Source organism: Pristiophorus japonicus, chromosome 1 (assembly GCF_044704955.1).
Source record: "Pristiophorus japonicus isolate sPriJap1 chromosome 1, sPriJap1.hap1, whole genome shotgun sequence".
Taxonomy (NCBI): Eukaryota; Metazoa; Chordata; class Chondrichthyes; family Pristiophoridae; genus Pristiophorus; species Pristiophorus japonicus.
The window spans coordinates 109214909-109240223 of NC_091977.1; the positions used below are offsets into that span (position 1 = coordinate 109214909).

General features: G+C 43.3%; 2 protein-coding genes across 16 annotated transcripts in view; one reads left to right on the forward strand and one right to left on the reverse strand.

The window, feature by feature from the left end:
* Positions 1 to 268: 268 nt before the first annotated feature.
* Positions 269 to 25315, reverse strand: part of qng1 (Q-nucleotide N-glycosylase 1) — a 90478-nt gene continuing 65431 nt past the window's right edge. The window contains exons 1-6 of one of the 14 annotated variants that reach the window (XM_070882348.1): positions 19880 to 19898; positions 19121 to 19217; positions 16688 to 17047; positions 13073 to 13332; positions 8174 to 8369; positions 269 to 804 (exon numbers count right to left, since the gene is read on the reverse strand). In XM_070882348.1, the coding sequence (XP_070738449.1) occupies positions 575 to 804; positions 8174 to 8369; positions 13073 to 13332; positions 16688 to 17047; positions 19121 to 19175 (1101 nt within the window). In that variant the 5' untranslated portion in view covers positions 19176 to 19217; positions 19880 to 19898 and the 3' untranslated portion in view covers positions 269 to 574. The other 13 variants (XM_070882334.1, XM_070882341.1, XM_070882409.1 and 10 more) reach the window with 13 other exon arrangements.
* The window catches only part of LOC139265343 (kinesin-like protein KIF27), a 165736-nt gene continuing 160391 nt past the window's right edge, over positions 19971 to 25315 (forward strand). The window contains exon 1 of one of the 2 annotated variants that reach the window (XM_070882312.1): positions 19971 to 20131. The gene's annotated coding sequence lies outside the window, so the exon portion shown is untranslated. The remainder of the gene's footprint in view (positions 20132 to 25315) is intronic. The other variant, XM_070882322.1, reaches the window with a different exon arrangement.

Genomic DNA, 25315 nt, shown 5'->3' on the forward strand with positions numbered 1-25315 from the left:
CGAAAAAGGCGGTGATATTATCTTTCCCCAGCCTTGGCGATGAGTTGGGTCAATTTTGGAGAAGTTTTTCCTCTTACAACAAAGGCATCTCTCTCTCTCCAGTTTAGGAAAGCTTTACCACCATTTAAAAAAAAACATTTGAAATCCAGTCAATGTTGAAAAATGAGAATTAATTCCCTCTTAGGGGCAACGCTTCTTGGCAATACATTCCTATTTGTGTTTGTGATAATAAAAGTGCTCATATAAAGACAGCAGCTCCACTAACCTGTTTACAATTAATTGAATGCTCTTTTTTATTTTTTGGGAGTAAACAAAAAACATTAAACCGTGCCCCAGTGTCACAGCTCAGTGTCAGCTGAGCCATAAGTGCCTGCAGGTTTTAGAAAAGACAATTAAATGAGGCTTTCAGTGATTTTTTTTTTAAATTGTCATTGCAAGAAGCGCAGGAAATCTCTCCCCCTCCCCCAATCTGAGTCCTGGACTAAAATAAATGCCTGCAATTTATTACCAGTGAGCACCACAATCTTTCCAAAAAGAAACTGCATTTGCTTCATGGAAACTGCGTAGTGCCCAACTAGTAGTAGATGCAGCGTACACGATGGATGGGAATATCTACCATATCCTTTCGGTGATCTCTTGCATAGTCCCACAGATAGTAATCGATCAAAACAGAATTGATGTCTTCATTCACACATTTTTTCTGCGCTCCAAGTTCCAGAATGCGATGCAGTATTAATTCAACACACCAAATGGAGCAGCCTCGGATCTCCACTTCCTGACAATCCCCCGAATGGAAGAGCACACCTAAAAATTAAAAATTCTAGTTCCAGTAAAAGTGGTTACAGCAACAAAAACCTGAACCAAAATAATTAAAAGCAATAAAATATCAAGATTGTGAAATTATATTTTAATTTCATTGGACATCAGATAGTGTTTGAAAAATCAAACAGTTAATGCCAAAATAAAAGCTCTGGTTATCATCTGAACAATTGAGGCCCATTGATGGAAACTTTTTATACTATCCCTACATGTATTTTTTTTTAATTAAAATTTATTTAGCTCTTTCTCTCCTATATCTGAGCTGATTAGAAAATAGTAAAGGAGCTCTGGTGCCAGTCATTCTCCTTTGGCCTGGTGTATGGCCTCTCCATAGTTATGCTGCCACAGATACTTTCCTGTTCCTCGGCAGTGGTGATTCAGGTACGTTCAATATATACAATAGTCAATAGAAGCTGCATCAACCCATCACAATATAGTCCAAATTCTCGAGGAGAGCTGAAGATATAAATGTAGACAGAGGTAGAAGTGGTTCCAGTCACAAGATGCAGGTACATAGACCACAAGCAGTGAATTAACTGGATACTGTTGTGTATGGTTCATATTACCTCCAGATTTCTTTTTTTCCTTACATCTCAACCATTAAGTTATAGCTAATTTCCCTCCCTTCCCCCAACTCTCAGGAGTTGCATTCCTCCATTCTGTTCAGCAGCCTCTAGCCACCACTAAGATGCTTTTATAGTCTTCAATCGCCTGTGCCAAATGCACTATGACTGTGGCCAGAGATAGACGCGATAATGATTCTCTTTACCGCGATAAAGAGGGACGTAGATAGAGCCCCTCATGCCGCTGTTATTGATCATGAGCTCACTGCTGTAGGAGGCAGGTGAGGGTTTATGAAAATAACCATCACAAATGGAGACAGAGCTATCCCCAGGTTGTGCTCTGCACTTCCAATAAGTTTGAGTTGCCTAGGCAATAATACGAAACAGGCGGATTGCAAATCTTTTGACTTGCGGACATTGTGGTCATGGATCGTAGATCACGAAAGAGAAAACATAGAATTAGTACCCTCTGATTTTAAAAAACTGAGCATTTCTTAGTTTCTTAAACGATAAGGGGATAAGGGGTTAAGGGGAGCAGACAGGGAAGTGGAGCAGAGTCCATGATCAGATGAGCCATGATCTTATTAAATGGCGGAGCAGGCTCGAGGGGCCATATGGTCTACTCCTGTTCCTATTTCTTATGTTCTCTCAGTATTGAAATAAGAACTACTAAAATACTAAACAGGATATATTGCTACAGGAGTCTAGTGTTTGGAGTGGAGGTTCTTTCAGGATGATGTCAAAAATTAAAATTTGAAGTGATAATAAACCGACATCGTTAATGGTTCTCGCTCTCCTCAGGTGCTGGTCCCCTCTCCTTCAAATCTGCAGTCATCACCCCTCTCCACAAAAAAAAAAACCTTGACCCCGCTGTGCTTGCTAGCTACCGCCCCATCTCCAAAGTCCTTGAACGTGTTGTCACCTCCCAAATCTGTGACCATCTTTCCCGGAACGCCATGTTTGAATCCCTTCAATCTGGTTTTCGGCCCTGCCACAGTACCAAAACAGCTCTCAAAAATCACAAATGACATCCTTTGTGACTGTGACAAAGATAAACTATGCTTCATTGTCCTCCTGGACCAGTCTGCAGCCTTAGACACAGTTAACCACTCCATCCTCCTCCAATGCCTCTCCATCATCGTCCAGCTGGGTGGGACTGCACTTGCCTGGTTTCATTCTTATCTATCTAATCGTAGCCAGAAAATCTCCTGCAATGGCTTCTCTTCCCACTCCTGCATCATTACCTCTGGTGCCGCCCCCCCCCCCACTTCCTCCGGAACTATCCTTGGCCCCCTCCTATTTCTCATCAATATGCTGCCCCTTGGTGATAGCATCCGAAAACAAGGAGTCAGTTTCCAAATGTACGGTGACGACACTCAATTCTACCTCTCTACCACTTCTCTCGACCCCTCCAGTCTCTAAATTGTCAGACTGCTTGTCCGACTTCCAGTACTGGATGAGCAGAAATTTTCTCGAATTAAATATTGCGAAGACCAAAGCTATTGTCTTTGGTCCCTGCCAAAACTGCATTCCTAGCCACTGACTCCATCCCTCTCCCGAGCATCTATCTGAGACTGAACTAGACGGTTTGCAACCTAGACGTCATATTTGGCCCTGAATTGAGCTTCTGGCCACATCCGCAGCTTAACTAAAACCACCTATTTCCACCTCTGTAACATTGCCCGCCTCCGCCTCAGCTCTTCTGCTGCTGAAGCCCTCACCCATGCCTTTGTTACCTCTAGACTTGACTGCTAAGCACTCCTAAATGGCAGACCACATTCTGCACTACGTAAACTTGAGGTCAACCAAAACTTGATAGCCCATGTCCTAACTCGCACCAAGTCACAATCACTAATCACCCGTGCTCGCTGACCTGCATTGGCTCTCGGTTAATCAATGCCAAATTTCAAAATTCTCATCCTGGTTTACAAATCCCTCCATGGCCTCGCCCCTCCCTATCGCTAATCTCTTTCAGCCTCACAACCCCACGAGATGTCTGCACTCCTCAAATTCTGCTCTCTTGAGCATCCCTGATTGTAACTGCTCAACCATCGGTGGCTGTGGCTAGAGCCTTAACGATAGGGCTTTAAACTAATTAGTGGGAGTAGGGATTCAGTGAGCAGAAATTTAAAGTAAAAAAAAAAAGGAGGTGGCAATAGTGCAGGGTAATGGTAAGGGTAATGATAACCAGACTGTGACAGGAAGGGTCAGAGCATATACACATTAGAGTGCATCAGAAAGTGGGGTCAGAGTAGGGAAAAAAATTGTAGAAAGACAAAATGAAAAGCTCTTTATCTGAACATGTGCAGCAGTCATAACAAGATAGATGAGTTGACGGCACAATTAGAAATAAATGGGTACGATTGGATAGCCATTACAGAGATGTGGTTGCAAGGTGACCCAGGCTTGGAACTGAATATTCAGGGGTATATCATTTTGGTGGGATAGGCAGAAAGGAAAAGGAGGTGGGGTAGCTCTGTTAATAAAGGATGAGATCAGTGCAGTAGTGAGAAGTGATATTGGCTCACAAAATCAAGTTGAATCAGTTTTGGTGGAGATAAGAAATAATAAGGGAAATAAGTCACTGTGGGAGTAGTCTACAGACTCTCTTTCCCCCCCCCTCCCCCAACCCAACAGTAGCCACACTGTAGCACAGAGTATAAATCAAGAAATAATGGAGGCGTGCAAGAAAGATACGACAATAATCATGGGTGATTTTAATCTTCATATTGATTGGACAAATCAAATTGGCAACGGTAGCCTTCAGGAAGAGTTCAGAGAGTATGCGGGATGGGTTCTTAGAACAATACATTGTAGAACCAACCAGGGAGCAAGTTATTTTAGATCTGGCAATGTGTAATGAGACGGGATTAATGAATGATCTCATAGCAAAGGATCCTCTTGGGAAGAGTGATCATAGCATGGTAGAATTGCAAATTCAGTTTGAAGGTGAGAAAGCTAGGTCTCAAACTAATGTCCTGAACTTAAATAAAGGCAATTACAAAAAGGTATGAAGGCAGAGTTGGCTAAAGTGGACTGGGAAAATAAATTAAAGGGCAAGACGGTAGATAACCAGTGGCAGACATTTAAGGAGATACAGTTGGACCCCTCTGGTCCAGCACCTTTGGGACCTGACCAGTGCCGGACCAGAGAATTTTTCCAACCATGGGAGGTCAACTGGTGACAACGCTGCTAACAATGACCCGGACGCGTTCTGCGCATGCGCTGCCTACTACACAGCATTTAGTCTGGAATCACTCAGTTTTTAAAAATTCCTCAGGCTCAGCTTCGGTGCCTCAGTCAGCTGCCTTCCCTTGCCCGCTTACCTCAATGAACACCAACACCTCAAAAAACCACATACATACACAAAAAAAACCGAGAGATCGGAGATAAAGTGGAGGACAAAGTCAAGGAGCGATGCCGACCCTTACCCATGATCCTACTCCCGGTGCCAGTCCACGTGTAAGCTACAAGCAGAGCCTGACTGGTGGAAGCAGCAGCCTCCTCGCACCTGGGGGAGGGGGGGGGGGGGGGGGGGGGAAAAGGAGAGAGAGAGAGGAGGAGACACGAGACGGGGGAGGATGTCAGCTCAGCCCGGCGGTGCAGCTACAGCTGCAGTCTTCAGAGCATGCGCGCCCACCAATCAAGCAAGGAGAGGCGGTCTCAGCAGCAAGGAGCACGTGTCAAACCACAGCACCAGCCGGTGTGTAAAACCTCCAGCTGGCCAGTGCAAGGCTGTCAAGATTTGTCATCCAAAATGCATCACATACATTTAACACGTGGAGCCACAATTTTTTATTTCCCAAAGGACGTCACCCATGCCAGGGATGTTTTCGGACTAAAGAGTCCTGGACTGGAGAGGTACATCCTGTATTTCATAACTCTCAGCAAAAGATGTATTCCAGTGAGAAAGAAAGAAAGATTCTAAGAAGAATGAACCATCCCTGGCTAACTAAGGAAGTAAAGGATGGTATCAAATTGAAAACAAAGGCATACAATGTTGCGAAGAATAGTAGTAGGCCGTGGATTCGGAAATATTTAGAAACCAGCAAAGGATGACTAAAAAAATGATAAACGATTTTCTCTATGAGAGTAAACTAGCAAGGTATATAAAAAGATAGCAAGAACTTCTATAGATATATAAAAAGGAACAGAGCAGCTAAAGTAAATGTTGGTCCCTTAGAGGATGAGACTGGGGAATTAATAATGGGAAACAGGGAAATGGCAGAGACTTTTAACAAATGTTTTGTATCAGTCTTCACAGTAGAAGACACTAAATGCATTCCAAAAATTGATAAGGGGCTATTGTTTGGGGGGGGGGGGGGGGGGGGGGGGGGGGAAGAAAATAGAGAAAAAGTACTAAGCAAACTAATGGGACTAAAGGTGGACAAGCCCCCTGGACCGGATGGCCTGCATACTAGGGTCTTAAAAGTGGCTGCAGAGATAGTGGATGCATTGGTTGTAATCTACCAAAATGCCCTGGATTCTGGAGAGGTCCCAGCGGATTGGAAAACCGCAAAGGTAACAACCCTATTTAAGAAAGGGGACAGAATGCAGGAAACTACAGACCAGTTAGGCTAACATCTATCATTGGTAAAATGCTGGTGTTAACTATTAATGAAGTAGTAAGCAGGACATTTAGAAAAGACCGACTACCACCTCCATAAAAGGTACGGCAGGAGGATTGAGGTTGGGCGCAGGAGCAGCGAGTGATTGTGGAGCGACGTGATCAGGGCCCAGGAGAGGCATGAGCTCGGGGCCCAGAAGAGGCGAGGGCCCAGTGGTAGCACGGGCCAGCCCACACTGCAATATGTGGTCCATGCAGCAGAGCTGGTCCCCAGTCGTCTTGGTTAATCCTTGCCACTGGACCAAGACCTAGCTCTGTCAAGCCTGTGTGGTGGCTGGTGTGCAACGGCCACCACACGTTAAAAAAAATCCACGCACAGACCTCTTCCACCCTTCAACATGTAGTTTGAGACCTGGAATATTAGGTCCTTCATTGCAACACCTGTGAACTCATCCCTTTTTGGCGTGGAAGCAAGCCATCCTTGATACGAGGAACCACCTATGATGATGAAAGGGAAATCATGTTTAACAAATTTACTGGAGCTCGGAGGATGTAACAAGCAGGATGGATAAGGGGGAACCAGTAGATGTCGTCTATTTGGATTTCCAGAAGGCATTCGATAAGGTGCCACATAAAAGGTTGCTGCACAAGGTCGGGGGTAATATATTAGCATGGACAGAGGATTGGCTAACAGAAAAGAGAGTCGGGATAAATGGGTAATTTTCAGGTTGGCAAACTGTAACTAGTGGGGTGCCACAGGGATAGGGCTGGGGCCTTAACTATTTACAATCTATATTCATGACTTGGATGATGGGACCAAGTGTAATGTAGCCAAATTTGCGGATGGGTCAAAGATCAGTGGGAAAGCAAGCTGTGAGGAGGACGCAAACAATCTGCAAAGGGATATAGACCGCCCAAGGTGAGTGGGCAAAAATTTGGCAGGTGGAGTATAACATGAGGTTATCCACTTTGGTAGGAAAAATTAAAAAAAAGCAAATTTTTTTTTTTTAAATGGGGAGAGATTACAAAATGCTGCGGTACAGAAGGATCTGCGCGTCCTTGTACATGAAACACAAAGTTAGCATGCAGGTACAGCAAGTAATTAGGAAAGCAAATAGAATGTTGGCCTTTATTGCAAGAGGGAGTGAGTATAAAAGCAAGTTCGTTCTGCTACAACTGTACAGGGCGTTGGTGAGACCACACTTGGAGTACTGCATACAGTATTGGTCTCATTTAAAAAGGAGGGATATATTTGCATTGGAGACAGTTCAGAGAAGGTTCACTGGGTTGATTCCTGAAATGAAGGGGTTATCATATGAAGAAAGGTTGAGCTTATACTCATTGGAATTTAGAAGACAAAGAGGTGATCTTATTGAAACGTTCAAGATTCTGAGGGGGTTTGACAGGGTAGATGCAGAGAGGATGTTTCCTCTCGTGGGGGAATCTAGAACTATGTGGCATAGTCTCAGAATCATTGTCCCATTTAAAACAGAAATGAGAAAGAATTTCTTCTGAGGGTTGCGAATCTTTGGAATTCTCTACCCCAGAGAGCTGTGGAGGCTGGGTCAGCGAATATATTTAAAAGGTGGAGATACAGGTATAGAATTGAAAATCCGGAAACCTCAGGACTAAGGCCGTTCCAGATTCTGTGTATTTCCAGACTTCGGAATGTCTTTGATGTCCCTGGATTTGATTCTGGAAACACCTGGGCCGAGGTAGGGGTAGGTAGGTGGGGGGGGGGGGGCGGGGGGAGGAATTGGGTGGCTGAGCTGAGGCAGCAGCCCAAGGCCAGGGTAGTCGACGGCAGCAGGTCCAGATTCCAGAACATATTCCGAATTCCAGATGACCCCGCCACAAATCGTCCAGTTGTCCGAATTCTGGAGCTCCAGATTTGACGCTGTACTTGTAGACAGATTTCTGAAGGATAAGGGAGTCAAGGGTTATGGGGAGAGGGCAGGGAAGTGGAATTGGGGCCAAGATCAGATCAGCCATGATCCTATTGAATGGCAGACCAGGCTCAGGGGCCAGATGGCCTACGCCTGCTCCTATTTCTTATGGGTCATGAATTGGTTATGTCTGTTCATGGACTTTACAGTTGTCCATTTATGCCATATCTGAAAAAAATTAGTGAATTTCTCATCCATCAGTGACTCGTGTTCACATAGTGCACTGTGTGACTCCTTCTCTATAATTACATTGCATTGGTACTAAATTGATTACAAACCTTGTTTGAGTTTTTCCATGAGTTCTTCAGAGTACTTCATGGCACCAAGGTAGACAAGTGCCTGAGGGATTCTGTAGTCTGCAAACATAGTCAGACTGGTTATGTCATGAAAGATGCCATCCCCCTTTCCTTCCAGTAGGCCCCAGATGTCCGCTATAAGGATTTGTGCCCTTTTATAAAAAGCAACTTTCTTGCCCTAAATGACAGAAGGAAAATTATTTTGAAGATATAAAATGTCCAATACATTTAGTGAGATATCACAATTCTGGTGAAGTGAGAATTCTATTCTTCAGAAGTGGTGCCAGTGGCTGCTGCGATACCATTCCTCTACCTGTCCCATCACAAGAAAACAAAAAAAAAAAAATGCACCTGCATAGAATTTTAAAACTCTACTGTGTGCTGACATCCGATTCGAAGCATGGTTGATGTGATCACAACGCAGTTTACTAACCACTAGACGATTGAGGCGCCACAATAACGACGAAGATGGGATGAACTGGTTTGCAGCCTAAATGTGGGCTTGATACAAGCTTGGGAGAGAGAAGTGTACCACTGGATATTTTAAGCTCCGAGTAAGGCACTGGAGTCTCTAATTAAATCAGCCATGAAATATAGAGCAATCAGACTGTGTAGGAAAGTTTAATACAAATATTAATACGGGAATGTTTCTGTTCAACTGCATCGGCTGCTCCCCCAGTGGAAAAGGAGCAAGATCTTCAGTAAAAGAAAATCAATCATAAAATAAATCTCTTAAAATGGAAAAAAATAAAACTCAACCATTAGAGAGCCACAAACAACTTTGTTCTCAAAGACCATCACGGCCTGTGTGCCGAGACTGGTTTGACATGGAGTGCGTTAATGCTTTGTTTGTGTCCATCAGGTGGAGTGCGTTAATGCTTGGTTTGTGTCCATCAGGTGGAGTGCGTTAATGCTTGGTTTGTGTCCATTAGGTATCAATGCCAAACTATTGATTCAAGGGGAAAAAAAGCCATCTAGCTCATAAAATCAGGAGCCAATGTTTTTAAAGTGAGATCCATCTCCAAAATGGACTCCAGAGCCAGCAGGAAAAAATCCAAATGCTTGAAACCATCTTTTGAAAAACAGTATGCAAAATAAAGTAAAAGTTGAAGAAAAATGAGGGAAATGTTTGGGCAAGCAGGTGATTCAAATTTGCTTTTAATGATTGATTTTTAGTATTAAACATAAAAGTTACTGACATCTGAACATTTTTAATTACTGGAATATTAAGTGTTAATTTTAATATTGAGCTGAACAAAAATATTACCGGGTCCAAGGAACCTATAATTTCTCTGTACCTTTTGACATTTGGTCTTGCATTTTGGACAAGTGTGTGTTCATTTTAGTAGCTTGTACTCATAAGTTGCCACAAGTTCAGGATCTCACATACAGATTTCCGGTGCACAAGATAGAGGAAATTCGGACACAAGTTGCTTCCGCTCGAATTTCCTCAACCTTTTGCGCCAATTCTTTGGAAACTTCCGCTTAGACCCTCCACCTCTAATAAATAGTTTCCCACCTCCCACCCCACAAGTCAGCACGGATGTGTTAAAAGGCAAGTGGTGATTGACTAACTTAATTGAGTTCCTTGAAGTAATGGAGGGTTGATGCTGTGTATATGGATTTTTAAAGGCATTTGATAATACTTGTTAGAAAAATTAAAACCCATGGGATTAAAGCAACAGTGAGTGTGGATACGAAATTGGCTAAGGGACAGAAATCAGAGTAGTGGTGAATGGTTGTTTTTCCAGACTGAGGGAAGTATACAGTGGTGTTCCCCAGGGATTGGTACTAGGACCACTGCTCTTTTTGATATATATTAGTGACCTGGACTTGTCTAGGGCATAATTTCAAAGTTTGCAGATGTGAAACTCAAATGTAGTAAACCATGAGGATAATAACAGACATCAGGAGGATATAGACCAGAGAAGTGTAAAGTGATATATTTTGGTAGGCAATATAAACGAAGTGATACAATTTTAAAGTGGGTGCAGGAACAGAGACCTGGGGTGTATGTACACAAATCTTTGAAAGTGGCAGGACAAGTTGCAAATTAGTTTTTAAAAAAGCATATGGGATCCCTGGCATTATTAATAGAGGCAGAGTACAAAAGCAAGGAAGTTTTTAAAAAAACCTAAGTCCTCAGCTGGAGTACTGTTTCAATTCTGGGTCCAATTCTTCAAGAATATCAAGGCTTTAGAAGAGATTTACCATAATGATACCAGTGATGAAAGACTTCAGAGATTAAGTGTGCAAAATTAAAGCATATGGTATTGGGGGTAATGTATTGACGTAGATAGAGAACTGGTTGGCAGATAGGAAGCAGAGAGTCAGGATAAATGGGTCCTTTTCAGAATGGTAGGCAGTGACTAGTGGGGTACCGCAAGATTCAGTGCTGGGACCCCAGCTATTTACAATATAAATTAATGATTTATTCAAAGGAATTGAATGTAATATCTCCAAGTTTGCAGATGACACGAAGCTGGGTGGCAGTGTGAGCTGTGAGGAGGATGCTAAGAGGCTGCAGGGTGACTTGGACAGGTTAGGAGAGTGGGCAAATACATGGCAGATGCAGTATAATGTAGATAAATGTGAGGTTATCCACTTGTGGTAAAAACAGGAAGGCAGATTATTATCTGAATGGTGACAGATTAGTAAAAGGGGAGATGCAACGAGACCTGGGTGTCATGGTACATCAGTCATTGAAAGTTGGCATACAGGTACAGCAGGCGGTGAAGGCAAATGGCATGTTCGCATTCATAGCGAGAGGATTTGATTTTAGGAGCAGGGAGGTCTTACTACAGTTATACAGGGCCTTGGTGAGGCCACACCTTGAATATTGTGTACTTTGGTCTCCTAATCTGAGAAAGGACAATCTTGCCATTGAGGGAGTGCAGCGAAGGTTCACCAGGCTGATTCCTAGGATGACAGGGCTGACATAAGAAACACTGGATCGACTAGGCTTATATTCGTTGGAATTTAGATGAATGAGAGGGGATCTCAGAAACATATCAAATTCTGACAGGATTGGACACGTTAGATGCAGGAAGAATGTTCCCGATGTTGAGGAAGTCCAGAACCAGGGGTCACAGTCTAAGGATAAGAGGCAAGTCATTTAGGACCAGAGATGAGGAGAAACTTCTTCACTCAGTTGTGAGCATGTGTAATTCTTTACCACAGAAAGTTGTAGAGGCCAGTTCGTTAGATATATTCAAAAGGGAGTTCGATGTGGCCCTTACATGTAAAGGGATCAAGGGGCATGGAGAGAAAACAGGAATGGGGTATTGAAGTGCATGATCAGCCACGATCATATTGAATGGTGGTGCAGGCTCGAATGGCCTACTCCTGCACCTATTTTCTTTGTTTCTGTTATGTGGCGACTTGAAAAACTGTGTTCTTCTCTGCTCTAAGGAGGAGGTCACAATGAGATTTGATAGAGGTGTTCAAAATCATGAATAGTTTTGATAGAATAAATAAGGAGAAACTGTTTCCAGTGGCAGAAGGGTTGGTAACCAAAGGACACAGATTTAAGGTGAATGACAGAAGAACCAAGGGCAACATGAGGAAACACAAGTTGTGATCTGGAATGCACTGCCTGAAAGGGTTCAAACAGGAATTGGAAAAATACTTGAAAGGAAAAAAAAAAACTGCAGGGCATGGGGGAAGAAAGAGGAAGTGGAGCTAATTGGATAGCCCTACCGAGAGTTGGCACAGGCATGATGGGTCGAATAGGCTTCTTCTGGGTTGTATCATTCTATGATTCTATGCCAAAGAGCAGAAAGAGAACTTCCTGCTCCAAAGGGTATGATAGCCCACATGTGCTCCTAGATAAGCCTTTCAGCCGACTGCTCTCCTGCTCCGTGTAATAGTCTCCCCAGGACTGGAAAGGTGGGACATAGTGGACTCCAGATGCCGGATAGAGGTTCATGGGGCTGTAGTGGCTCTATGCTCACAGCAGATGGCTCCTGGCAAGGAGCTACTGCTGGCTGCATCCCAGGAGGGAGAGCCTCAGCTGCCTGGTCCAATTTGAAGTGCCCAGGTGTCACTCTGATGCTGGAACTAGCTAAGGAGAAGCTGAAAGGAATTTGGGAGTTACAATAGACTTAGCATTGAGCATGTCCAGAGCAGCAAATGAAATTAATAGAATTCTAATAAATATTGCTAAATTAATAGAGTACACATCTGACACCATTATGCTAAAACTGTACAATTCTCTCTCTCTCTCTCGGTGAAACTCTGAATACTGCATTCAATTCTGGCTACTGGGACTTGAAAGCAGTGATGGGCCACAGAGCTGATCGTTAATGGCAGACAGTTGTTTTATGAGCATAAGCTAGAAAAATTCTGACTTATCTTTGAAAGGAGGCAAATGAAATAGAGCCTTAAAAGTACATGACACTATGCTGAGCTGAAAGTTAAATTCAGAGCACTATTTTATATTAAACCAGTAAACGGTAAGTTGACTGCTTAAGTCAGGAAGCAAAACAAAGCAGAGTAATTAATACCTGGAATGGTCTTCTGGGTGGGATCATGGAGGCAAAAACTGAGATAATTCAACAGTTAGATGCCATCTCAGGGCTTCATGTGTTTCTACAGGATGATGAACTGAATGGAATTAATGGCCTTCCTCATCAGAACTTTGAGAAATGATTTCTAAATTCTTTGTGCTCAGCAACAAAGAACAAAATTGTGGGAAAGAATTCAATTGTTATGTGCTAGCATCATCATAAGCATACTGGGAAGGCTGCCTACATTCAAAATTTCTGTCAATTCCAAACATAGTAAATTTTCCCATTTACTTATAATGTCGATACTAAATAGCAATCAGAGAAAATGCACATCCCATTGACAAAAGTAATGGCCTAACCACAGCAGACTCACTTGAAATGTAGTTTCGTCCCTATAGGAAGGAAAATTTTCCACCACAAGCCGCAGCAGCTTCTGGGCACTATTCTCGCTCTTCTTAATGCAGTTAAGGAATGAACCATCAAACTTCTCCAGCAAAATGTTTCCAGCTTCCTTAAGCACTTTGAGGCGTTCTTCAATCAGCGGCATTGGAACATCAGTGTCTGAACGCAGCACATGTTTCAGCTGATCCAGGGTTATGTTAGCAAAGTATGATGCACTGGTGATCGGAATGTCTTAATAGAAGGAAATAAATACCAAAGAATATTAACATAATTACTCCTTCTGCTACGGAGAAAAACTCTAGATCTGATCAAGGTAGATGAATGGACAAATGCATTGTATCGTTATCATACAATATTAAGCCATAAAGGCTAGGAAGCTGCAAGGTTAAAACTTGTTTATGATAACTGATAATGCTACACCAGCAGTGGGGCATTGCATTTGGCCTCAGTGTCCCTAGGCTGGGGGGGGGCGGGAAGGGAAATTTGGCCAGGGTGCCTGGCAATGTTCCCCATAATTCTTTTTGGGTGTGTGGCCCCTTTAAAAGGGGCAGCACAGCCCATTCAGTTCTTTAACCATGCAAAAGCAGGTCCCAGCTGTGCAGGACCAGCAGAGAGCCAAGTGGCTGCACATAAAACCAGAAAATCCTGGAAATACTCAGGTCAGGCAACATCTGTGGAGTAGAAACAGAGTTAATGTTTCAGGTTAATTTACTTTTGTCAAAACTGGAAAAAGTTAGATTTTAAGTAAGTGCAGGGGCAGGAAAGGGGGGTGGGGGGGGAGGAGGAACGAACAAAAGGGAAGGTCTGTGATAGGGTGCAAGGCAGGAGAGATTAAAAGGCAATGGTATGATTGTACAAAGCAAAAAAGGAGATGGTAATGGAACAAGTAAAGATGTGTAGAACAGGTGTAAATGGGAATGGCAGAATCAATAACTGCCATGTGAAAAAAGAGACACCGAGGTTATGATCTGAAATTGTTGAACTCGACGTTGAGTTCAGAAGGCTGTAACGTGCCTAATCAAAAAGATGAGGTGCTGTTCCTCGAGCTTGGGTCTCTACTCATTGAAGTTCAGAAGAGAGATGATTGTATTGAAACGTACAAGATTATGAGGGGGCTCGACAAGGTGGATGCAGAGAGGATATTTCCACTGATGGGAGAGACTAGAACTAGGGGGCATAATATTAAGAGTAAGGGGCCACCCATTTAAAACTGAGATGAGGAGAAATTTCTTCTGAGGGTTGTGGATCTATGGAATTCGCTGCCTCAGAGAGCTGTGGAAGCTGGGACATTGAAGAAATAGACAGTTTCGCAAACGATAAGGGAATAAGGAGTTATGGAGGACAGGCAAGGAAGTGGACCCAAGTCCATGATCAGATCAGCCATGATCGTATTAAATGGTTGAGCAGGCTCGAGGGGCCGTATGGCCTACTCCTGCTCCTATTTCTTATGTTCTTACATTGAGCTTCGTTGGCACAATACAAGACCAAGGACAGAGAGGGAGTAGGGCGGAGAATTAAAGTGATAGGCGACTGGAAGCGGACAGTCATGCTTACGGACTGAACAGAGATGTTCCGCAAAAGCGGTTACCCAATCTGCGTTTGGTCTTCCCAATGTAGAGGAAACTGCATCGTGAGCAGAAAATACAGTATACTAAATTGCAAGTACAAGTAAATTGCTGTTTCACCTGGAAGAAGTGTTTGGGCCTTTGAAAGAGAGAAAATACATATCAGATCCAACATCAAGTTCAACAATTTCAGACCAGAACCTCTGCCCATGTTGGCTCCCTTTCCTCTTTTTTGTATAAAACCCCTCCCACCGATCTTACGTATTTTTTTCTCTCGCGGTTTCCCATGGCAGCTGGTAATTACTCTGCCATTCACAACCTATCTAGATGCATCTTTTAACTTCTGGCATTATTATCTCAATTCAGCCCATCCCTTTTGTCTCTCAAATCTCTCATGTTTTCCACCCTATCACAGACCTTGCCTTTTGTTCTTTCCTCCCCTCCCCCTTTCAGTGCTCAAGAATGTGTTAATTTCGAACATTCGCCAGTTCTGACGAAGGGTCACAGACCCGAAACGTTAACTGTTTCTCTCCACAGATGCTGCCGGACGCGCTAAGATTTCCGGCTTAACAATGTTTTCTCTATCCCCTTATCCTATCCTCTTCACTCCCACCTCTCCCCCACCCCAATAAAATAGCCCACTAACATTCACTAACTCGGCTCACACATGAAGACAGCATTTGGGTCAGGGGCCAGAGAGCTGCTGGTACTCATTAAACTATATTTCAGTTAATGTCACAATATTCAGCAGTGGAAAGAAAAGACCCAAAAAGTTGTATTTCTTACTCATGTTAAAGATGCTTCACACAACACAAAAGCAAAATACTGTGGGTGCTGGAATCTGAAATAAAAATAGAAAATGCTGAAATCTCAGGTCAGGCAGCATCTGTGGAGAGAGAGAGTTAACGTTTCTGGTCGATCGAAGGGTCATTGACCTGAAATCATATCGGTTTGTCTCCACAGATGCTGCCTGACCCGCTGAGATTTCCAGCATTTTCTATTTTTATTAAAGATGCTTCATATTGCTCAAATGAATAATAGTCATAAAGCCAATATTCTATGTTCTCCTGGTGTCCTGGTCAAAAATTTATCCCTGAAGATAAATCACAGAAATTTACAGCACGGAAGGAGGCCATTTCGTCCCATTGCGTCCCCGCCGGCCGACCAAGAGCTATCCAGCCTAATCCCACTCTCCAGCTTTTGATCCATAGCCCTGTAAGTTATGGAACTTAAGTGCACATCCAAGTATTTTTAAAATATGATGAGGGTTTTTGCCTCTACCACCCTTTCAGGCAGTAGAGGCAAAAACCCCCATTACACCCCGGGTGAAGAAATATCCCCCATCTCCTCTAAACCTCCCTCAATTACTTGAAATCTATGTCCCCTGATTATTGACCTCTTCTGCCAACGGAAACAGGTCCTTCCTATCCACTCTATCCAGGCCCCTAATAATTTTACACACCTCAAATCAGGTCTCACCTCAGTGTCCTCTGTTCCAAAGAAAACAGACCCAGCAACTCCAATCTTTCCTCAGCCAAAATTCTCTCCAGTCTATGCAACATTCTTGTAAATCTCCTCTGCACCCTTTCCAGTGCAATCACATCTTTCCTGTAATGTGGTGACTAGAACTGCACAAAGTACTCTAGTTGCAGCCTAACCAGTGTTTACATCACTAAAACAGAGTATCTTGTGGAACCTTGTGTGCAAATGGGCTGTTGCACTTCCTATATTACAAAGTCACTACACTTCAAAAGTATTTTAATGGTTGTGAAGAGCTTTTGAGATGCTCGGAGGTCATGAAAGACACTAATAAATGCACGTTATTTTGTTCGTTAATTATTTCTGGCAATGAATTACAGGAAAATGAACTGTATGCACTATATTTCATTTTGCAACTGGACTTGAAGGCCAATTTCTTCAGGACCACACCTTGAATAGCAGACTCTGAACCTATCACAGGTGGAATTTTCAAAATACGTCACAATAAACGAAGAAAGAATAAAATCTAACTGGGAACTAACCTTCAGCCAATGCTCTGTTAATAGCAGCACAAAGTGACCAAAAGCCACAATGCATTTTGCCTTTGTACTTAATCATACACTTGCGATCTTCATTTTCAGACCAAAAGGAAAAATTTAGGGTGTCTGTAACAAATACCCAGTTGACAGACTCCTCGTTCATTTTTTGTGGGTTCAGGTCATGGAGCAACTTCCATCCTGTTGCATCGAGTTCCTTCGAATTTCTCTTTTCAAACAGCATTTCAGCAACCTTTCTGACTCCTTCTTCTAAAATAAAGACATCTTTACTGTTCTTGGTTATATATTTTCCAGCTTCCTTAGGTAGCAGTGGTGCATCCATTTCTTTTTCCTTTATTAAATCTTCTGGGGAAAATGAAGAATAATTTGAAAAACTGAACAGATTTTTGCCATACCACAAATCAAAGCACAGTAGCATCAGATTCTGAGAGTTCAGTGCAGAATTCATATCTGCATACCAAAATAGGTATAAATAATTAATAAATTTATAAGAGAATCTTATTTTAAATACCTATTATGTTAAAGTGCAATTAGTCAGTAGCCTCAGACCCTAGAACAGTGTGCGCTGTAAATTACACTGCTGCCCTAACATGTTGGCTATCGGGGAAAGCTTACACTGCAGTCATTATCTGTTTTAAGCTAAACTTTTGTTCACCTCTACTTACACAAATAATAAGCTCAGTTGTTAAGTGTATGATAGAACTGAGTCACAGAGCAGGAATACCCCTGGTTAGGGCCAGCTCTCCAAACTTTGCAGAGAGATTCTCCTAGCTTTGGTATTCCCAAACCCAACATCTTAACTGTAACCACGATCCGTAACTAAAATCCTAACCCGAAACACTAACGTAATCCCTAACCCCAACTGTAACACTAACGTCCATCATTAATCCCTAACATTTAATTGTATAAGTTTTCAAATCCCTCCATGGTCTCACCCCACCCCAAATCTCCTGCAGCTCTGCAACTCTCATATCTGCACACCCTCAATTCTGGGCTTTTGAGAATCCCCAATGTTAAAATCGCTTCATCATTGGCAGCCATGTCTTCAACTACCAAGGCCCTAAGCTCTGGAACTCCCTCCTAAACCTCTGTCTCGTTTTCCTTCTTTCAAATACTGCTTAAAACCATATCTGCCCCAATATCTCCTAATGCAGCTCAGTGTCAAATTTTGTTTGAGAGGCTCCTGTGCGCCTTGGGACATTTTACAACATTAAAGTCATTAAAACAAGTTGTTGTTTGGCATTAGTTGGTCCGTGGAATTTTTATAACATGGGGGGGGGGGGGGGCCTCAGAAACAGAAAGAGTGAGAAATCCAAGTACTAGGCGACACTGTTATCACCGACAGGGAATATCCTGGACCTGGAGCATACAGAACTTAGCAGAAAAGAGCCCGAGCATGATGGTTAACAAATCATCTCGACTACACATCAAGACTATTTAAAATGAGTGTGCTGGATACATAACTGGATTGGGGGGGGGTGGCCAATAAATTGGTTTCATGCTTCAAATCAAGATTGTTTCCCCAGCTGTCACAGAAAGAGACCAGGAGTGCGACAAAAGTATATATTTAAAAATAAAGGTAAAGATTTAAAGGGTGGCCAATGTGCATATCACGTACTCGACAGAGACTCCGCCATTGAGTGTGGAGGCCAGGATGTCACCGGCGAGAGGAAGGCCCGAACATCACCGGAGTAACGGAGGCCCGGACATCACCAGAAGAATGGAGGTCCGGGAGGCTCGTGCACAAGGGCGAGGCGTGAAGATAGGGCCAAACCTGTGGTTGGAGCTGGTTAGAGGCTCCCCATACCTCAGGAGCCTACTATCAGCAAGGGCAGGCATCGCCGACGAGGTCCAACACCGCCTCCAGTGCACCAGCACAACCTTTGGTCGCCTGAGGAAGAGTGTTCGAAGACCAGGACCTCAAATCTGGCACCAAGCTTATGGTCTACAGCCCTCCTATATGGCTCAGAGACTTGGGCCATATACAGTAGACAACTCAAATCACTGGAGAAATACCACCAATGATGTCTCCGCAAGATCCTGCAAATCCTCTGGGAGCACCAACATCAGTGTTCTCGATCAGCATCGACCAGCTCCGTTGGGCAGGCCACATCGTCCGCGTGTCCAACACAAGACTCCCAAAGCAAGCGCTCTACTCGGAATTCCTACATGGCAAGCGATCCCCAGGTGGGTAGAGGAAACATTTCAAGGACACCCTCAAAGCCTCCTTGAATAAGTGCAACATCCCCACCGACACCTGGGAATCGAGAGCCCCAAGTGAAGGAAGAGCATCCGGGAGGGCGCTGAGCACCTCGTGTCGCGTCGCCGAAAGCATGCACAAAACAAGCACCGGCAGCAGAAGGAGCATGCGGCAAACCAGACTCCCTACCCTTTCCTCCCAACGACTGTCTGCCTCACCTGTGACAGAGACTGTAATTCCCGTATTGGACTGTACAGCCACCGGAGAACTCATTTTGAGAGTGGAAGCAAGTCTTCCTCGATTTCGAGGGACTGCCTATGATGATGATGAAAGATTTAAAATAAGCCAAGGAAGGGCACAATTTTAAATTAGTGAAACATAATTCTTAAATCTATAAGTACTTGTTTACTGAGTAATGCGCGTTCAAGACGGATGCTATGAAATAAAAACCTCAAACGGTCACGAGAACTGTTGGATACCAAGAAATCACAGTGGGAGCACGGCTTCTCCACCCGGGGCTGCACCGCCGCTCTGCTCGGGAACAAAACTGCAACGGCCGATGCTTCACAGCGGGGCCCAGACTCCTGCGGACTTTGCTAAACACGCCAACCGCTCAACTTGCTGCGTCCTGGCGGCCGGACGGGAAACACCTTTGCATTGCACAACCTGCTTGCTCCACCTCCCCGGGGGAAGACCTCCGCCCGATATTCGCCACGCAGAAATAACGGAGGGCCCGGAGGGGAGCAGGGCCACCTCCCCATGTCAACCAACTCCCATTCCCTGCGAGCTCATGGAGGACCACTACCAAGTGCAAAAACAAAACACTGCGGATGCTGGAATTAAAAACAGAAACTTCTGGAAATCTCAGCAGGCCAGGCAGCACCTGTGGCGAGGACACCGCGTTAACATTTCCGAAAGGATGCTTCCTCTTGCTCCACAGATGCTGCTTGATCTGCTGAGATTTCCCCTTTTTATACCGTTACCAAACGCTCGCGCGTCTGCTGTTCACCATGGCGGGAAGACACTTGGTGGGACCGTGCGCATGCGTGCGTGCCAAGCGCCCCCGCCACGCCATCGCCGCCATTTTGGTGGCGAGCTGAGCCGGAAGTGATGTTGCTAGGACACAATAATAAACACACACACCACACACACAGGAACAGTAAGTGAACGTTCCCTCGATAAATGTGCAGTTTAATGCATGAGATAAAAGGAGCTGAACGGAGCGGAAGGTAGGTAAAAGAGAAACAAAAGGCAGCGAATGAATGGTTAAATAAAATGTAGCAACAGAAGAGACAAAGCGAGAGTGAAGGGAGACATCACCAAAAGTGGTAGAGGTACTGAGGCAAGGAAAGAGCCGGGCCGGGATTGCAGTGTTTTGTTGAGGTTGTCTGCAGAGCGGCAGAAGCTGCTGTCTGAGTAACCGCAGATCTTAGGGTGGAGCTTCGGGTTAGTGATTAAAGGAAAACGCTCTCTCTAGTTATCAGTCAAACTCGCTGCGGGAGGTGTTCTGTTTCTCCATTGTTCACCTGAAGGCTGTATCGATGTTTTAGGACTGGTGGTCGGGTTGTTTTGGACGGGGTTTTGCTCTCTGTATCATAGTGATCGAGCCCATTGTTCGTGCTGTCTGAAACCGCTTTTGGTTTGGAAGTTATTGCAGGTCAGTTGGTAACAAATCAGAGATGAGAATGCCCTATTTACTCCGCAGCCACATAACAATAACTTGCACTTATCTAGCGCCTTTAACCTAGTAAAACGTCCTGACGTGCTTTCCAGGAGTGATATCAACAAGATTAACTAACCACGTATAGCCGCAGAAACGCTCAGTTAGGAGGATGGTAGCTGCTGTTTGCAGAACACGGGCTCACATATCCAGGGCTTGGTGCCGACAGTGATTAAGATGTCATGCATGTCAGATACCTGGCTGGCCAAAATAGCTGTCAATCATCCAGCCACCTATCAAGTTAAGAGAACATTAGGGAATTTTATGTACTTGACTATGGATATAACGTTGCAACAATATCAGTAAATCTCCCTCTTTCTATTTTTTTTACTTAAGAGCACTGGTAAGATCGTAAAATGTTACAGCATCCTGTGCTGGTGTTTTTCACCACATGAACCACTTAGCCTAAAATTATAACCCATTGTTTGAGATGCAGCCCATTTCAAGTTATAACAATTGGTAACAAATGTAAAATTGAGAACAACCAAAAAATGTATTTATCTACCCAAATCTACAATCCAGGTGTAAATACAGAAACTGCACGTTATGTTAATGTTGAGTGCAGCAATAAAGGAAAATACAACTTTTTACTTTGTATTTTTGTGGTCATTCAGAAAAAAACAGTAAACAATTTCTGTTTTAATTCTATTTAACCAGAAAACTCCTGTTGATAACACAATTACATTACAACATAGAAACAGGCCATTTGGTCTAACTAGTCCATATTGGTGTTTATCTGTGACATGAGCAGTAATATTCCCCATGTGCCTACCCTGTACCCAGGTCCTTTTATTCTTATTTGTTTCAACCACCTATCTAAGATATTTTAAAATGCTGACATGATCTGTACTTCAATACTCAGTCTAGTAGTGCATTCCACAGCCTCTCAAACAGCTGTAAAAATAAATAAATAAATCTATTTGCCCTAAATCTCTTACAGTTCGTCTTTTATCTATGTCCCCTCATTCTAGACTGCTCAACCACCAGAAATAGACCATGGGCCGAAGCCTGTTTCCTTGCTGAAATTTTTAGTTCCGTAGTCTCTAAGAAAAACATAAAAATGATTGGTATGGACTTTCTTTTCCCTAGTAACGGTGACATATCAGTGCTACTAAATTGTAAGAATTGGTAAAAATGTCACTGAGGACATCCGAGGCCTGGACGCATCATATGGTGTAGTTAGACATAAATCTAAGTTTTGTTTTCATATCTGTTGCTAAGAAAGAAAGCTACCATGGCAACCATTTATTTCATACACACTTATTGACATTTCAGATGGACACCTGCACTCATTTGTCAACCATTATAATAATAAAAGTAATGGTTTTTAAAGAAAGAAGTACTGAAAAAACAAAATAGATCTGAATAAAAGTTAGAGGCTGAAAAGGAAATGCATATTTATGAATCATCAGAATCAACGGTATCTGTTTCCTCAGCCCTAGAAGTCTCTGGCAAAGATGCAACATTCTCACAACCTACACCCGAGCAGATGTCGGTGCAAGGTAGCTTGTTGAGAAGACGAGCACCTTCCTTGTGCACACTGGGTTTTTTTGCATAAGAACATAAGAACATAAGAATTAGGAACAGGAGTAGGCCATCTAGCCCCTCGAGCCTGCTCCGCCATTCAACAAGATCATGGCTGATCTGGCCGTGGACTCAGCTCCACTTACCCGCCCGCTCCCCATAACCCTTAATTCCCTTATTGGTTAAAAATCTATCTATCTGTGACTTGAATACATTCAATGAGCTGGCCTCAACTGCTTCCTTGGGCAGAGAATTCCACAGATTCACAATCCTCTGGGAGAAGAAATTCCTTCTCAACTCGGTTTTAAATTGGCTCCCCCGTATTTTGAGGCTGTGCCCCCTAGTTCTAGTCTCCCCGACCAGTGGAAACGACCTCTCTGCCTCTATCTTGTCTATCCCTTTCATGATTTTAAATGTTTCTATAAGATCACCCCTCATCCTTCTGAACTCCAACGAGTATAGACCCAGTCTACTCAATCTAGCATCATAAGGTAACCCCCTCATCTCCGGAATCAGCCTAGTGAATCGTCTCTGTACCCCCTCCAAAGCTAGTATATCCTTCCTTAAGTAAGGTGACCAAAACTGCACGCAGTATTCCAGGTGCGGCCTCACCAATACCCTATACAGTTGCAGAAGGACCTCCCTGCTTTTGTACTCCATCCCTCTCGCAATGAAGGCCAACATTCCATTTGCCTTCCTGATTACCTGTTGCACCTGCAAACTAACTTTTTGAGGTGAATGACCTCACACTTTCCGACATTGTATTTCATCTGCCAAACCTTAGCCCATTCGCTTAACCTATCTAAATCTCTTTGCAGCCTCTCTGTGTCCTCTACACAACCCGCTTTCCCACTAATCTTTGTGTCATCTGCAAATTTTGTTACACTACACTCTGTCCCCTCTTCCAGGTCATCTATGTATATTGTAAACAGTTGTGGTCCCAGCACTGATCCCTGTGGCACACCACTAACCACCGATTTCCAACCCAAAAAGGACCCATTTATCCCGACTCTCTGCTTTCTGTTAGCTAGCCAATTCTCTATCCATGCTAATACATTTCCACTGACTCCGTGTACCTTTATCTTCTGCAGTAACCTTTTGTGTGGCACCTTATCGAATGCCTTTTGGAAATCTAAATACACCACATCCATCGGTACACCTCTATCCACCATGCTAGTTATATCCTCAAAGAATTCCAGTAAATTAGTTAAACATGATTTCCCCTTCATGAATCCATGCTGCGTCTGCTTGATTGCACTATTCCTATCTCGATGTCCCGCTATTTCTTCCTTAATGATAATTTCAAGCATTTTCCCCACTACAGATGTTAAACTAACCGGCCTATAGTTACCTGCCTTTTGTCTGCCCTCTTTTTTTAAACAGAGGCATTACATTAGCTGCTTTTCAATCCGCTGGTACCTCCCCAGAGTCCAGAGAATTTTGGTAGATTATAACGAATGCATCTGCTATAACTTCCGCCATCTCTTAATACCCTGGGATGCATTTCATCAGGACCAGGGGACTTGTCTACCTTGTGTCCCATTAGCCTGTCCAGCACTACCCCCACCTAGTGATAGTGATTGTCTCAAGGTCCTCCCTTCCCACATTCCTATGACCAGCAATTTCTGGCATGGTTTCTGTGTCTTCCACTGTGAAGACCGAAGCAAAATAATTGTTTAAGGTCTCAGCCATTTCCACATTTCCCATTATTAAATCCCCCTTCTCATCTTCTAAGGGACCAACATTTACTTTAGTCATTCTTTTCCGTTTTATATATCTGTAAAAGCTTTTACTATCCGTTTTTATGTTTTGCGCAAGTTTACCTTCGTAATCTATCTTTCCTTTCTTTATTGCTTTCTTAGTCATTCTTTGCTATCGTTTAAAATTTTCCCAATCTTCTATTTTCCCACTAACCGTGGCCATCTAATGCGCATTGGTTTTTAATTTGATACTCTCCTTTATTTACTTGGTTATCCACGGCTGGTTATCCCTTCTCTTACCGCCCTTTTTCACTGGAATATATTTTTGTTGAGCGCTATGAAAGAGCTCCTTAAAAGTCCTCCACTGTTCCTCAATTGTGCCACCGTTTAGTCTGTGTAGCCAACTCTGCCCTCATCCCACTGTAGTCCCCTTTGTTTAAGCATAGTACGCTCGTTTGAGACACTACTTCCTCACCCTCAATCTGTATTACAAATTCAACCATACTGTGATCACTCATTCCGAGAGGATCTTTTACAAGGAGATCGTTTATTTTTCCTGTCTCATTACACAGGACCAGATCTAAGATAGCTTGCTCCCTTGTAGGTTCTGTAACATACTGTTCTAAGAAACAATCCCGTATGCATTCTATGAATACCTGCTCCAGGCTACCCCGTGCAATTTGAATTGACCAATCGATATGTAGGTTAAAATCCCCCATGATTACTACCATTCCTTTTTCACATCCCTCCATTATTCCCTTGATTATTGCCTGCCCCACCGTGAAGTTATTATTTGGGGGCCGATAAACTACGCCCACCAGTGACTTTTTCCCCTTACTATCTCTAATCTCCACCCACAATGATTCAACATTTTGTTCATTGAGCCAATATCGTCTCTCACAACTGCCCTGATATCATCCTTTATTAACAGAGCTACTCCACCTCCTTTCCCTTCTTGTCTATCTTTCCGAATTGTCAGATACCCCTGTATGTTTAATTCCCAGTCTTGGCCACCCTGCAACCACGTTTCTGTAATGGCCACCAAATCATACCCATTCGTAATGATTTGTGCCGTCAACTCATTTACTCATGAAACTGTGCAAGCTCCATTACACTTGCTGGTACTGGAGGAAGTGTCATCCAGTCTGTGACAAGTCAAGTTTCCACCCATGGTTCTTTGGAAATGGGATTTCCGGCATGTTCTCAAGACATTGCTTGTGAATTGCAGACTGGTAATTGGCCCCACTTGTGTTTGTTTCTGAAAGCAAATCTTTGACTGCCTCCACAACAGCTTCTTCTGTGGCAAAATCTTTTACAAAAACAAGATCACTGTCATTATTGTGTGGTTATCTGACAAATTTCAGGGAAGGATAAGATTTCTGCATTCTATGTTTAAAATTATATGTTTTATAAGAAGCAGCATAGATACCCTCTTTCTCAAAAGTGCATTTCTTAAACAAACTGTTCAA